Here is a 15,378-nt window from a genome sequence, read left to right on the forward strand (position 1 = left end):
TTGATAGTATCTACTTCCATCACCCTCGACAGCAGCAAGATCCAGATCATTACCGCTCGCTATGTGAAAAAAAAAATCTTCTTTACATTCCCCCCAGCATCTTTTACCCAAAGCGTTACATCTGTGCCTAGTACTTGTAGCATCAGCTTTTCTTTATTTACTCTATCTAAACCAGTCATAATCTTATACACTTCTATCTCCTCTGCTCCAAGGAGAACAACCCCAGCTTCTCTAACAGAAACTTGAAGTGAAAATCCCTCATCCCTGGAATCATTCTGGTAAATCTCCTCTGCACACTCACATGGTTCCTTACATCCTTCATAAAGTGTGGTGACCAGAACTGGATGAAATACTCCAGTTGGGGCCTCACCAGAGCTTTATAAAAGGTTCAGCATAACTTCCATGTTTTGGTACTCTATACTTCTATTTACGAAACCCAAGATCCCATATACTTAGCTAATTACTCTCTCAATATCTCCTACCACCTTCAAAGATCTATGCACATGAACCCTTAGGTCCCTATGTCCCTGCACACTCTTTTAGAACTGTACCATTTAGTCTTTGTTACCTTTCCTCCTCCCTATCCCTTCTGCCAAAAATCATCACCCCACAATTGTCTATTAAATTCCATCTGCCATTTGTCTGCCAATTCTGCTAGTCTTATCTATGTCCTGTTGTGTACCACACCTACATGTTTGGTTACAGCAAATTTTGAAATTTTACTCTGTTTTCCAAGATCCAAGTCATTTATATACATCAAAAAAAACAATTAGTCAAGCATAATCTGCCTTTTACAACACTGTGCTGGCTGTCCTGGCTAACATTTATTTCTAAAAAGTACAAACAGATTAACTACCACATTGTATAAAGGTAAATGCTTTGAGCCACCTTAAGACAGATTAGAAAGATTCCAGGTTGCTTTCAGTAGAATCTCTCATTTTATGGATAGAAACCACAGCTATAGTCTGGAACACTGAGGGTATGCTTATGCCAAAGATGTTCAGGAAAAGCAGCTTCAGAACAAGTACATGGTCTCTCAGAGGCCAGGTCAAATTTGGTTGCAGTCCGATTATATAAAAAGGTTAAGCTAAAAGTTAATATATTTAGATTGCAACCAAATTTGCTGTGGCCACTAACTAGGGACAGGAGGTCACCCGCATGTATTTTTTAGATTGTAGAAACAAAAATCAAAAATAATGCTGAAAGCAGAGAAAGGTTTAATTTCCTTGCCTGTCTGCTGCTGGCTGCCGGGTAATACATTAGCCAGCCTACGACTCATCTATACACAGGTGGACCCTCTGCTCAAATAGTCAGCTTTTCACCTCTGCACAAGCACTAGTACACGAATTCCAGACATTCACATAAAAAAACATTGAGGGACAATTTGGGATTACTTGGAGGAAGGTGCTGTAGGAAGCAGCAATTTCAGCAGCAAACGCTGCTGAAGGTGGTTGTCAGTGTATATGAAACAAAGGCCTTGTCCATTTGCTTTGGTGGTTCAAATGGAACGGTAAAGGTCACACAGCAATATTCAAAGAGAAACTGCAAACTTTTCTGGATTCTTGACCAAGCATCCTTGTTCAACCAGCATCATTACAAGCACATTACCCAACCATTCATCTCACTACTGTCTTTACAAATGGCCACCATAAGAATCACTGCACGTTACTTATTGTATGCAAAGAGAAAAAGAGAGAAGGGCTGAACTGCATAAATTAAAGTTTAAAATCTATAATTACAGTTGAACCTCCATCCAACAAAACCAATTATAGCTATAAGCAATTATTACAGTAAAATAAAATGGCCTTTAGCAGTAAAATGAAATGAGCAGTCCAAATTAGCATCAAAATGTCAAAATTGGCAGATTATGGCACCCACGAAGCAATAAATTCAACCGGCCATTCATTAATTGAATCATGAATTAACTACTTTGCGGTATGTGCAGTGAAACAAGGTGCTTAGATTTTTCCCAAAAAGTACTCTCCCACCCTGGAATTAAAGGCTTGTTGCAAATACAAGTTCTCACCCATCAAGTTCAGCTGTTTCCACGTAACAAAGACTGTTGGGCTCTGAACTGGACAGTAGTAGTAAATCAGCCTAAATAATTAGAAAAAAAATTGTAACCCAACACTCCAGAAGAATTCAGAACATTTTTTTTCAAACAATGAAACTTACTGGAATAAAACCATCTCTCCGTAGGCGTACAATATCTCCAACTTTTATGTTTCTCCATTTTTCTGGTTTAAACCTAAAAATGTAGAAATACATCTCATTTATTGTTTTTGTAGCCCAGTAACAGAAAGAATTGACTCTTAGAAATCAAACTAACAATTTCCAACTTTCAACGTTTCACAGAAAATACACATAGGTTGGCTTGCTCCTGGTAAAGCCTGGCTACCGACCCGAATCCGATCAAAACCAACTACATGTGTCGGTTTCAGGTCAAGTCGGGTCTGTATTTTGTGTCCAGCATTCGGGCTCGGGTTAGGTCTGGACTGTACTGTTTTGTTCCGCATTGTTTTCATTTTAATCCATGAATTTTTTCTGTTTCAATAGTATGTTTGTTATTTTCAGGTCGGGTCATGCATTAATTTTATACCCAAGGCAGGCTTTAGCTTCAGGTGCAACTTTTAAGAGAAGATCTACAACCCTGCATTGCTGCATACTGGACAGTTGATTTTTTTGTTCATTTTGCAGCAGGAAAGTCACTACACCTCTGCTGAAATGGCTTTCTTTCCTTGGCAGTTGCTGTTCCATTCCAGAAAGCTAGTTGCTGAAGGTTAGAACTGGAGCCAATCTTGACACACTTCAATATTTATTTACAGAGTTACACATTGCAGGCATACGCCTCCTAACCCAACAACCACAGTTTTAGTCTGTGCCTATATATCAGGGGCTCAAGGTGAATGCCAAGTCAATGCCCATCACCTGCATACAATTAATGACAGTTAATATAAATTAACAGTTGCTATTCCAATTTTAATGGATTTTCTCAGGCACAGAACACATGAACTTCATTGAGCTGAATGCACTTCAGGCACACATTCTGCCCTAGAAGAGACTCGAGCATTTCTCAATTGTTTTATGCAGTATTTCTTGGATTACAAAATGTATGCATGATCTGGGGTTTCTTCAGAATGGAATTTTGTTGATTGGATTAGTAATTCCAGGACTGAGGCTAATGCCCTGGGGACATGGGGTCAAATCCCACCACAACAGCCGGTGGAATTTAAGTTCAATTAATTAATAAATTTAATTAATTATTTTTTTAAAAATCTAGTACTGAAAACTAGCATCAGTATCAGGATCTGGATCGGCGCAGGCTTGGAGGGCCGAAGGGCCTGTTCCTGTGCTGTAATTATCTTTGTTCTTTGTTCTTTGTAATGCTGCCATGAAATTATCAGTGGTTGATGAACCAGATGGGTTTTTACAACAATGCCCTTTAGGGAAGGCAATCTGCTGTCCTTACCTGGTCTGGCCTACATCCGACTCCAGATCCACAGCAATGTGGTTGACTCTTAAAATGCCCTCTGAAATGGCCTAAGAAGCCACTCAGTTCAAGGGCAATTCTGGATGGACAACAAATGCTGACCTGCCAGTGACGGCTACATCCCATGAAAGAATAAAAAGAACAAACCGAGCACTGGGCTTTATTTCTAGAGGGATAGAATGGAGAAGTAGGGAAGTAATGTTGAACCTGTACCGAACCTTGGTTGGACCACACTTAGGGTACTGCATGCTGTTCTGGAAGCCATATTATAAAAAGGATATTGAGGCACTGGAGAGGGTGCAGAGAAGATTTACAAAGATGATACCACAAAAATGTAGGGTTTACATATCAGTAAAGGATGAACAGGCTGGGTCTTCTTTCTCTTGAAAAAAATACAGCTGAGAGGTGACCTAATAGAGTTCTTCATTCTTACGAAAGATTTTGATGAATGGATAGAGAGAGAGAATGTTTTCACTTGTGAGGAAGAACGTAACCAGAGGCAATCTATATAAGATATCACCAAGAAATCCAATAGAGAATTCAGAAGAAACTTGCTATCACGGGGAGTGGTTTAAGCAAATAGTATAAATGCATTTAAGGGGAAGCTAGACAAGCATATGAGGGAGAAGGGAATAGAGGGTTACAATGAGATTTAGATGAGGAATGATGGAGGAGGCACGAGTGGAGCATAAACGCCAGCATGGACTAGTTAGGCTGAATGGCCTGTTTCTGGACTGTATATCCGATGTAATCATATATATTTAGGCAACGGGACTAAGCTCACCTCATTGGCTGTGATGAATGTAAAGAGAATCTCTTTTAGTGGTAGACTTGAACAGTCTAGTTTCTTAGAATACCTCAATCTTGTTAGGTAAAAAGCTAGAAACATTTCAGAATTTTTGACACATACCATTGACATTTATATAATAAAATAAAAGCAAAATACTGCAGATGCTGGAAATCTGAAACAAAAACAAAAAGTGGTGGAAAAACTCAGCAGCTCTGGCAGCATCTGTGGAGAGAAGCAAAGTTAATGGTTCAGGTCTGTGACCTTTCATCAGACCATTTATATACTGTTCATACCATTTCTTAACTTACACATAGCACCCTGTGAATAGGTTTAAAAAATTCATAATACCTGCCATCCTGTAGGACGTCACATATCCGGTTATTGACAATTCTGTCCATCTTGTGTCTTGCCTATGATATACAAGACAAATAAGCAAAATTATTCAGTGTAGACTGTAGCACCTTTTTCCAATCATGAGTTTCCTATGTCCTTTGTACCATGCAATATAAGTACCTCCCAGTAGCTTGGTGACTCAATTGCTTAGACACTGCTTGGTGTGAAATTGAGCCAAAAGGTTAATCACTAGTTTGTCCTAAATTAGATGGACAGAACAATTGGCCTTGGCACCTCTGGCTAATGAACAAATTGCAAGCTCCTGACTGGTAAATGCACAAATCGATGTCAGATGAAATCTGAAATCAGGCTTGACTGCGATATCCCGATCATCAAATAAACTTGCCAATTTCCACTGTTCTGGTATACGCAAAACATGAAGAACCACAGCATGAGTCAGCACCTCTGAAAAGGATGGAAAATTGAGGGCGAGGGAAAGAATAATTGACCCAAATGCTATTTCCATGAAAAAAAAAATGTAATTAATCATTATGATCTGGGCTTACTTTACTGGTGACTGAATAAACAACTTGGAATTTTATGGGTATTCCATTCTGCCTGACTATAATTTGGACAACAGGCTATGCTGACTAAATAAATCAAACTCCATGTTTATGGCATGACATTTTCCAAGGCTATTTTTGGTGTTTTAAGTTATTACACAATTGTATTCATTTTACCCTGAAAACTATAAATCATTGGCTTTAAGCATAGGGCTATTTCATTACCAGCACTCTAACAGATCTTCGGCCATGATCCCACCCCTCTTCCTCATTTCAAGCTCAAACTCAACCTAATGGTTCTGCTCAACTCAAAGCTGAGTCTCAAACCTGGAGTTGCCAGCTCTGGTTTAAAGTATTCCTCACAGTTTCATCACATGACCTACTGCCTCCAACTGTTCTGCTCATTCCCATCACCAATATTTTTACAACTAAAAGAACAAAATTGTCCAAAGAAAATTTAAAGTAGAACACAATTTCTCACAAGGCCTAAGGATTTTTCTCGCGGGTTGGTTGCAGGAGCATCCAGGAGATTAATTGTTAATTCCTGGAGATTCCAGGGCATCCTGGAGGTTTAACAACCCTAAGATACCCCACATCCATTCCATCAGCAAGATCACCTACTTTCATCTTCACTTCATCACCCATCTCTGTCCTCACCTTGCCCTCACTGGCAGTCAAACTCTTATCAACGCCCTGTTAACTCGGGCTTTATTTTTCCCTGACACCCTCCTGGTTGACTACGCAAGTTCCACCCTCAAGCTCCAATTCACCTTGAATTCTATCTTGCCACAAGTTCTATTCACTTATCACCCCTTTCCTTGCCAACACAAATGACTCCCACTTTTCTCTTCCTCACCCACAGCATCAAACTCAAAATCCTCATCCACATCTTCAAATCTCTCCATAGTCTCACTTGAAGATGGGAAGTCACATTTGCTACTTAACGATCCTTTGGGATTTGGCCCAAGTCCAACAAACTCTGAAAAATATCAACAATACAACTCATACGGACATACAAATTAGGAGCAGGAGTAGGCCACCAGGCCCCTCAAGCCTGATCCGCCATTCAACAAGATCATGGCTGATCTGATTGTAACCTTGGCTCCACATTCCTGCCTACCCCCAATAACCGCTCACCCCATTGCTCAAGAATCTGTCTACCTCTGCCTTAAAAATATTTATTAAAGACTCTGCTTCCACCGCCTTTTGAGGAAGAGTTCCAAAGAGTCACAACCCTGAGAGGAAAAGAAATTCTCATCTGTCTTAAATGGGCGATCCCTTATTTTTTTCAAGTGACTCCCAGTTCTAGATTCTCCCACAAGAGGAAACATCCTTTCCACATCCACCATGTCGACTCGCAAGCTGATTCTTCCATAACTCTGGGATGAAAGTTGTCAGAGCCATGAGACTTAGCCACATTAAGCTTCAAATCCTCCACAAACTTTTTAAAATATCAAAATTACACGTTTTTGCAATCTACAATCACCTTTAAAAATGTACGCAGAATTCTGCCATTTCTCTCCTCCCCTCATCTCTACTTGTACTAAAAATTTCAGACCCCACATCCCCTTTTGTTCGTGCAAATTATAATCAAAGCATTGGGAACACCAAAACACAATGAGGTGAGCTATTTCAGTGGCAAAGTCCAGGTCCGCATGTATTCCAATAACACCCAAGTATGTCTCAGTGCCACCTCTCTTCACACTGCTCATCAGTACTGGTAGGAACCAAAGACAATAAAATATTGGAAAGACCCAAGCTAATTTTCCAAGTAAATATTGGGAAGACTGAAGCCATTGTCTTTGGACCCCACTACAAACACTGTTCTTTAGCCATAGACTATCCCTTTCCCTCGCAACTGTCTGAGACTGGACCAACTGTTCACAACCTTGGTGTCATATCTGACCCCAAAATGAGCTTCCAACTACATGTCTGCTCCAACGCCACGACTGCCTACTTCCACCTTCGTAACATCATCCGACTCTGACCCTACCTCAACTCAGGTGCTGCTGAAAGCTCATTCATGCCTTTGTTACATCTAGAATTGACTAATCCATTACTTTTCTGGCTGGCTTCTCACCTGCAACCTGACATGAACTTAAGCTCGTCCACAACTCTGCTGCCTGTGTATAAACTCACACCAAATTCCATTGACCAATCACCCCTGTGCTCCTTGGCCTACAGGCAATGCCTCAGATTTAAAATTCTCTTCCTCATTTTCAAATCCCTCCTTGACCTCATCTCTCCGTAGCTCTGTAACTTCTTTCAACCCTACAACCCCGACTTCTCTCTACTCTCCAAATCTGGCCTTGTGTGAATCCACGATTTTAATCGCTCCACCATTAGCAGCCATGCCTTCAGCTGCCTAGGCCCACAACTCTGGAATGCCCTCCCTAAATCTCTCTATTCTTGGACTCCTTTAAGATGCTCCATAAAACCTCTCTTTCACCAAGGTTTTGATCATCTGTTACCAAGCCAAAGAAGGATACATTATGTTAGTTTTCTTTAGCTAACACTCCTGTGAAGCGCCTTGGGACAATGAACTATGTTTAAGGTGCCTTTGAAATCCAAGTTGTTGTTGCTGTCTTTTTTGTTATTGGGTAAGGTCAACTCATTTGTGTGCAAATGCCCAAAGCAACAAGGATCAGCATTTCCAGGCAAGTTGTACCATGATCATGTTAATCGATCCCATGGTATTACTCTGCAATTAGAAGCCATTGATTGACACCAGCATTTGATGCAACATGTAGTAGTTCTGTTGAGAAGCAGCTGAAGTGACCATTTATTAATGCCTGCAAACACACTGCTGCTAAAGGGTCAGCTATAACAAATTGACAGGCAGATGGCGCCAGCTCTCTGTGGTAGTTTAATCTGAAATCTTCAAGTTGAAGTGCCTCTCCAGTGTACAGAACATGCTGAGATGGTTTTGCTGTGTCCAGATACAGTAAGCACAAGGTTCAAGGTTATTAGCTGATGTTTTAGAATGCATGGATGGACAAAGAAATAAAGTAAAAGCTTACAATATCATCAACAAGATCCTTCACTGCTGTTATTCCTAGCACCACCACCAAAGGCACCAATGTAGTGTACCAAGCCAAGGTTGAGATCTGTGGAATGGCCTGAAGAGAAAACCAAAAAAAAAAATTCTTATAAAAGCTGAAACTTTAATTTCTCATGATAAAGGATTTCATGAATCTGAAATGATTTAGATTCCTGTTATTGTTGTTATATAACATGCTCTCTCTCACACACACAAACTTTGCAATTCGGAAACATGCTAATTTTTCCACTGGTGCAGCTAACATGTCTTTAAACAAACCATTTCAGATCTCCCTTCCCCCAGATCAAAACACTCAACTTCCAAGGAAATAATCAAATGAGTGATGTGCAATTTTCAGAAAGCTCAAAGTAGTAAAACTCCAAGCACTGGGAACCTGAAAGGAAAAAAAAAATCCAAGAAATACACAGCACCTCAAATCAGTGCCTGTGAAGTAAAAAGTATTGTTTCAGGTGAGGCCTCTCATTAGAACTCACCTCAAACATTGTCTTAGCTTTCCCTTTCAGATACTGATGGACATGTTATTTCAGTTGTAGCACTTTTGGGTTGGTTAGTTCAGTTGGTTAGACGGCTAGCATTTGATGCAAAAAGATGCCAACATCAGGTTCAATCTCGGTACTGGCTGTGGTAATTCATGAAGGCCTGCCTCCTTGCCTTGCCCCACACTTGTGGAGTGGTGGCCCTCAAGCTATACATCACCAACTGTCTCTCTCTTATGGGGAGAGATGCCTATGGTTCTTTGGAACTATGGCTAGAACAAGTTTTGCCTCTGGGTCACAAGGATTTGTTTTAAAGTCCCACTCCAGGGTTTGAGCACAAAAATTAAGGCTGAAACTCCAGTGCAGAAATGAGAGGGTGCTGCAATGCTGGTGGTGCGTCTTTCAGATGAAACGTTAAACTGAGGCCCCATCTGCCTGCTCAAGTGGATATAAAAGATCCCAAGGCACTATTTTGAAGAAAAGCGGGTGAGTTACCCCTCCCACCCCCGGTGTCCTGACCAATACTTATCCCTCAATCAACATCACACAAAAAAAAACATTATCTGGTCATTATCACATTGCTGTTTGTGAGGGTTTACTATGTGCATACTGGCTGCTGTGTTTCCTGAATTACAACAAAGACTACACATTAGCTGTAAAACGCTTTGAGATGACCTGTGGTCATGAAAGGTGCCCGTTTTTATTTCAGAATAATTCAATTTAATGACCGTGACAATTTGTGGCACATTTGAGAATTATGTTTTTTTTTTTAAAAAGCAAACCCAACATGCCTTATTGCCTCAGATTTACAATAAACATTTGCTTTCCACAAAGCACAATGGAGAGGAGAATACACAAAGTCCAAGTACTTTCAGAGTTGGCCAGAAAACTGAAAATGAATCTTTAAATGAAGCAGTGATATTTTACATATTGCATATAAATGCAACTGCTTCTAAAATATACTTTAAAAATACAACACTGAGGAGAAGAGAGATCATGTAGAAAATTTAAGTTTAGAACATTCATTTTTTTAAAAAAACACCTACTTGAAGAATGAGAAGGATCAAAAAGTAAGCATTGGCTGCCCTTTTAAATTGTTCCATCAAGTTACGTGGTATAAAGGTCAAAAAATTGTATTTGTACGTCCGGATTGCATTCCCCTAGAAATGAAATTGGACAACTGTTACAGATTAGAAAATGCATATGAAAATGCTTCAACATAATGAGACCTTAAATATTATGCCTGGACCGTGGACAAATGCATAATGATATAATATTTATTGAAAGATTTTGAGCTGTAAGGTGTGCAAAAGTTATTATTGTTAGGCAGACCATGAGTAACAAACAAAAACTATCCATGATGAGTATACTCACCGAGTATTTGTTTTTCTTAAAGCAGCCATACTTCTTTACAGTGAACTGATTACAAAAATTTCTGTCATTTGCTTTGACTTTCCATGTATATTCTGAAATAGAAGGTAGAGTAAAGGGAAAACAAAAAAGATCTTAAATATTGATAGTGAAAACAAAGACATTTAAGAAAGAGTGATGTTTAACTTTTCTACCTTGGGTTATTCAACAACACCAATTTGTAGTGCAGTTTGCTTCTTGGAGAAAATTTTTTATTTTTGCAGAGGCAAAATCTTTCTCAGATAGTAACTCTCCTATAACTCTATTCCCCCAACTCTGGCCTCTTGTATTTATCCCACTTCTTTCACCCCACCATTGACGGCTGAACCTTCAGCTAACTAGGCTCCAACTTCCAAAAATGCCCTCCCCAAACCTCTCCGCCTCTCCCTCCTCCTTAAAATCTACTACTTTGAACAAGCGTTTGGTCACCTGTCCAAATGTGTTCTTGGACTCGGTGACAACTTTTGCCCAAGTACATTCCTGTAAAGTGCCTTTAGACGATTTACTACTTTAAAGGCATTGGGGTGCGAGGGAGTTCTTTGAGGGATAGTGAGAGTCTTTTTCCTCGGACGGTGATGGCAAACACGAGGGGACATAGCTTTAAGTTGAGGGGTGATAGATATAGGACAGATGTCAGAGGTAGTTTCTTTACTCAGAGAGTAGTAGGGGCGTGGAAGGCCCTGCCTGCAACAGTAGTAGACTCGCCAACTTTAAGGGCATTTAAGTGGTCATTGGATAGACATATGGATGAAAATGGAATAGTGTAGGTCAGATGGTTTCCCAGGTCGGCGCAACATCGAGGGCCGAAGGGCCTGTACTGCGCTGTAATGTTCTACTTCTACTTCTAAAGGCACTGTATAAATGCAAGTTGTTGTTGGTGGTAATTGCAGAAATTAACAGTTAACAGTTCTGAATTGTTCCCATTATCTACATTACTGGGATGTCCTGCATGCATTCCACAGTGATTCCATTCAATTACAGAATCGCAGAATGGTTACAGCACCAAAGGAGGCAATTTGGTCCATCGTGTCTACACTGGCTCTCCGAAAGAGCAATTTACCAAATGCCACTTCCCTGCCTGCACATTCCTCTTTTTCAGATAACTGTCAAATTCCCTTTTGAACGCCTCGATTGAACCTACCTCCACCGCACTCTCTGGTAGTGCATTCCAGATCCTAACCACTCGCTGCGTGAAAAGGTTTCTCATGTCACCATTGCTTCTTTTGACAATTACCTTAAATCTGCGCCCTGTTCTCGATCCTTCCAACAATGAGAATAGTTTTCCTTATCTACTCTGTCCAGACCCCTCATGATTTTGAATACCTCTAATCAAATCTCCTCTCATCCTTTTCTTCTCTAAGGAAAAGAAAAGTCTCAACTTCTCCAATCTATCTACCTAACTGCAGTTCCTCATCCTTGGAACCCTTGCACTCTCTCTCTAATGCCTTCACATCTTTCCTCAAGTCTGGCACAATATGTAGGATGAAATGCTAAACTACTCTGGAATTAAAGAGACCCTAAATGTAACGAGTTCCATTAACAGCAAAGCATAGAACTTGCATTTATATAGCTCCTTTAACATAGTAAATATCTCCCAAGGCACTTTATAGGAGAATTACCAAAAAATATTTGATACCAAGTTGTATGAGATATTCGGACAGGTGATCAAAAGCTTGATCAAAGAGGTAGGTTTACTGGAGAGACTTAAAAGAAGAGGACAGATATGGAGAGGTTTAGGGAGGGAATTGCTATGCTTAGGAAGCTTAGCTTGAAGTTAACTTCAAATATACTGGAAATAGTGCTGTAATTTTCAGGCATTCAGACGACATATAATCCTCATTAAGTGGAATAAATGGATTTCATCTTCCCTCCTGCAGACAAATTACACAAATGGTATTTGTCTTTCAAAATTATGGTCCATGATTTTAGAGAAGGAGCATTCCAGATAAATGGCTCTGAAGCCTTACATTATTGGATTTAACCAAATCTTTAAGACTTTCACCAAAATATCAAAATATAGGCTAGGGAAGTCATTGAGTTCCTTCTTGTACAACAGTATTCTTATCGCATGATCCAGCTGCCTCTTGAATAATTCTGTAGCTTTTCCTACTGCCCCCTCCCCCCATGTCCCTACCATTCCAGATATTACTATTACTATTTCCTAATTAGAACTGAATTTGTCCTTTTACTAACTAGTCTGTACTTGGATCCCTTTATCCTTCATTTGCACTTTAAACCTAACATAGTGCTATCGGTTAATCTTTTCCGTTCAATTTATTATCTAGTACATCTCTCGCCACTCAACATCTTTCAATACTGAAGAGTCAAAGTTACTCTAGCCTTTCTTCATAATCTAATCCTAAAACACAAGGATCGTTGTGGCCCTTCTCTGCAGTTTCCAGAGCTTGGATATCTGTTGCATGTTTTGATGATCAGAACTGAACAGTGTAGTCAATATGTGCCTAACTAAAGCTTCATATAGCTGCAGAATAATGACTTCAAGACTTGTTCTGTATTGATAGGACAACCTAGCTAACCATAATGTTTACTTAAATAATTGCCATTCTGCAACATCTGACCATAAACACTACTGAGTCCTCCATTACGCCCCTTACAGTTTGACATCATTTTACTGTGACCCTATACTGCTTTACAATATGCAACATCCTATACCTGTACTGAATTTCAGGTGCCAGAATTCTGCCCGTAGTATATTCATCCAGACATTAGAGGGAGACCTAAAAGTTTTCCACGGGTAAATCATAGAAAGTGCAGAGGAGGCCATTCATCCCATCATGCCTGTGCCATCTCTTCTGTGGCGCTAGCTAAAGTACCATGCTATGATTCTACAACTTGCAACAACCAAGGACTTTTCCAAACCTGGCACAATTCCCTCAACTACTACCTGCTGCTTCTTCTCTCACAGTTCATTACTTATCTGCAGAAGGGTCTTAAGACCCAAGAGTTTAACTGACTTGTTTTTACACAAATGTGGCCTGACCTGCTGAGCATTTCCAACCTTTTCTATTTTTTATTTTAAGTATCCACAGTATATGTTTTATCTGGGATACCAACTGCCTTAAGCTGTTGTCACAGCTTACCTGTGGAAATTTATTGAGGCCTTTCTGAAAAGTCAGGTACAATACACTACAGGATTTTTGATGTCAATTTCAGATGTTACTGACTGAAAAAGTCAAAGTAGTTGGATGGGTAAGAACCCCCTTCCAAAAATCAGGTTGGCTACCAATGAGGTTGTCCTCTATTTTTTCCTAACTTTCGATTCCATTATTTTGCAGGTCTAATGGGGCTGTGTTGCTTCAGTTTTTTTTTGAAGAAAATCAACACCATGTTGGCTCATTTCCAAGCTGATGGGGATCTCCCTGTATTCAATGGTTTCACCATAATGATCTTCAGTACTTGATGAGTTTCATCCCTTTTCTCACCCAGCAACCCAAGCTATGTGCTACTTGTCCCTGGAGATTTATTGTTTGTAAGCCCTTTCAGCCCAGGAGATTGATGGACTACATTCCGCTAGCCAGTCTCATTTAGTGGAAAGCTTATCACTGCATCAATGAGATTACAATCAACTTCCTGCTGACTTATGCAGATATTCAGTTCTTTTATTGTCTAATCTCATCTTCCTAAACATTTTATTTGATACCCATCACTTTTCATCAGAGGTTAACCATGTTCCTCAGCTATCCTGAACATTATAGCTTCCAAGTGCCTGAACAGCCTCAAGTTGCTATCTGCCTTTGACTGCTTCCAGCATTCACACTCATGCATCTTTGGTATGGATTTTTCAATCTTTTCTCGTACAGATGCAAATAATCTTAATTCTTGTTGGTCTCCTTAACTTATTTGTTCTTTGGACATTCTAAGGTGGCAATAACCTAATCACAGAACATGTCAATTTAAACAATCTCCATAATTACTGATTGTAATTGAGCTTTACCATTTTTTGGTTGCCATCCCTCCTCGGTCTGTTGGTTGATGCGGTTTTGCTCTATATCTTCCAATCTTTCAGTAGAACTATCTAATTCATTGTCCGTCTCATCATCGCTATATGGCACCACATCATCAAATCTTCTGCTGTCATCGTCACCACCAATGCTGGAGACTCCATCAGTACTCATCACCTTAGTGGTCACTGAAAGAGAAAAGAGACTGAAGTCATAATCAAAAGGAACCAATAACCGCTTTTAAAAGGAAGTGACAAAAGAAGAAAACTTAAAATAACATTTTTTTAAAATTGAGATACCAATGATCTTCGATAAAGCATCATCACGGTTTTCTATTTTTAAATTTGCCTACCCATATTTACAGCCACCCCACCCCATGCCATGACTTGCTATCTTCACACACACACACACACTCACCAACAAAACGCAACTTCAAACACTTCCCTGAATCCATTCATTTCCTGCCTACCACCCCACCCTCTCCCTGCAACCCCAACTTCAAAAACTCATTTCATTCTGTGTTGGTCCTTTGGAAAAATAAACAACTGCTCCCCAGGTCACTTACAATTGCACTCTAAATCCCAATGACCTCACCTTTGGCCCAACATTTCACCACAGCAGCTATCTACATGCTTAACTGTTGCACACATATGCCTTGGATACTCTGGTCCTCAGAAAAACCTTAATTCTCTTCAGTTCTGATTGATCCACCTGGGGTGATTCACATCTCCACCCCATTTTAAGAGTCACAGACTTGAACATATAAGGATGCACAACAGATATAGCTATCTATCATCAGATCTACCTGCACCACCAAAGGGCTACTTACTGGGTCTTGCTGTACTCTGCCAAAACTGTCAATTATTCATGTTGGAAAGCAAAAGTAACCCCTAGCTTTGTTTCTCCACTACCAATCTTGGTCTTAAAACCCTTTTCCCTGTTCTCTCCACCTCCAACAAATTTGAAGAGCTCACTGACTTTTTTGTCACTATGATTGAGACCATCCATGTAGCTGCCTCTGTTGCTTCCCATTTCGATCAAGCCTATCATCTCTCCTTAGCTAGCACTAAATCCACAATGTTATCCGATTTCTCCTAGCTCCCATCATGGCGTCTCCATCTCGTCTCATCAGAAACGTACTTTCTGTCCATTGATCTCATTCTCACTAAACAGCTGACCAATTTCTCTCCCTGGCCCCTAAACTAGTTGACATTGTAATTCATTCCTTTGGAATATATGCCAAAGGGTCATAGGGATAGTGCATTAAGTTGGAGTTGAGGTAGATGATCAGCC

The 15,378-nt window shown here is 40.0% G+C and overlaps 1 protein-coding gene across 1 annotated transcript in view; it reads right to left on the bottom strand.

Annotated features, from left to right (window-relative positions):
• atp8b1 (ATPase phospholipid transporting 8B1) overlaps window positions 1-14,265 on the bottom strand; it is an 86,951-nt gene extending 72,686 nt beyond the window's left edge. The window contains exons 1-7 of the mRNA XM_068031017.1: window positions 14,079-14,265; window positions 10,088-10,179; window positions 9,760-9,873; window positions 8,197-8,295; window positions 4,629-4,690; window positions 2,176-2,248; window positions 2,027-2,097 (exon numbers count right to left, since the gene is read on the bottom strand). Coding sequence (XP_067887118.1) covers window positions 2,027-2,097; window positions 2,176-2,248; window positions 4,629-4,690; window positions 8,197-8,295; window positions 9,760-9,873; window positions 10,088-10,179; window positions 14,079-14,259 — 692 coding nt within the window. The 5' untranslated portion in view covers window positions 14,260-14,265. The remainder of the gene's footprint in view (window positions 1-2,026; window positions 2,098-2,175; window positions 2,249-4,628; window positions 4,691-8,196; window positions 8,296-9,759; window positions 9,874-10,087; window positions 10,180-14,078) is intronic.
• Window positions 14,266-15,378: the final 1,113 nt, after the last annotated feature.

This window comes from Heterodontus francisci, chromosome 1 (genome assembly GCF_036365525.1).
Source record: "Heterodontus francisci isolate sHetFra1 chromosome 1, sHetFra1.hap1, whole genome shotgun sequence".
NCBI lineage: Eukaryota > Metazoa > Chordata > Chondrichthyes > Heterodontiformes > Heterodontidae > Heterodontus > Heterodontus francisci.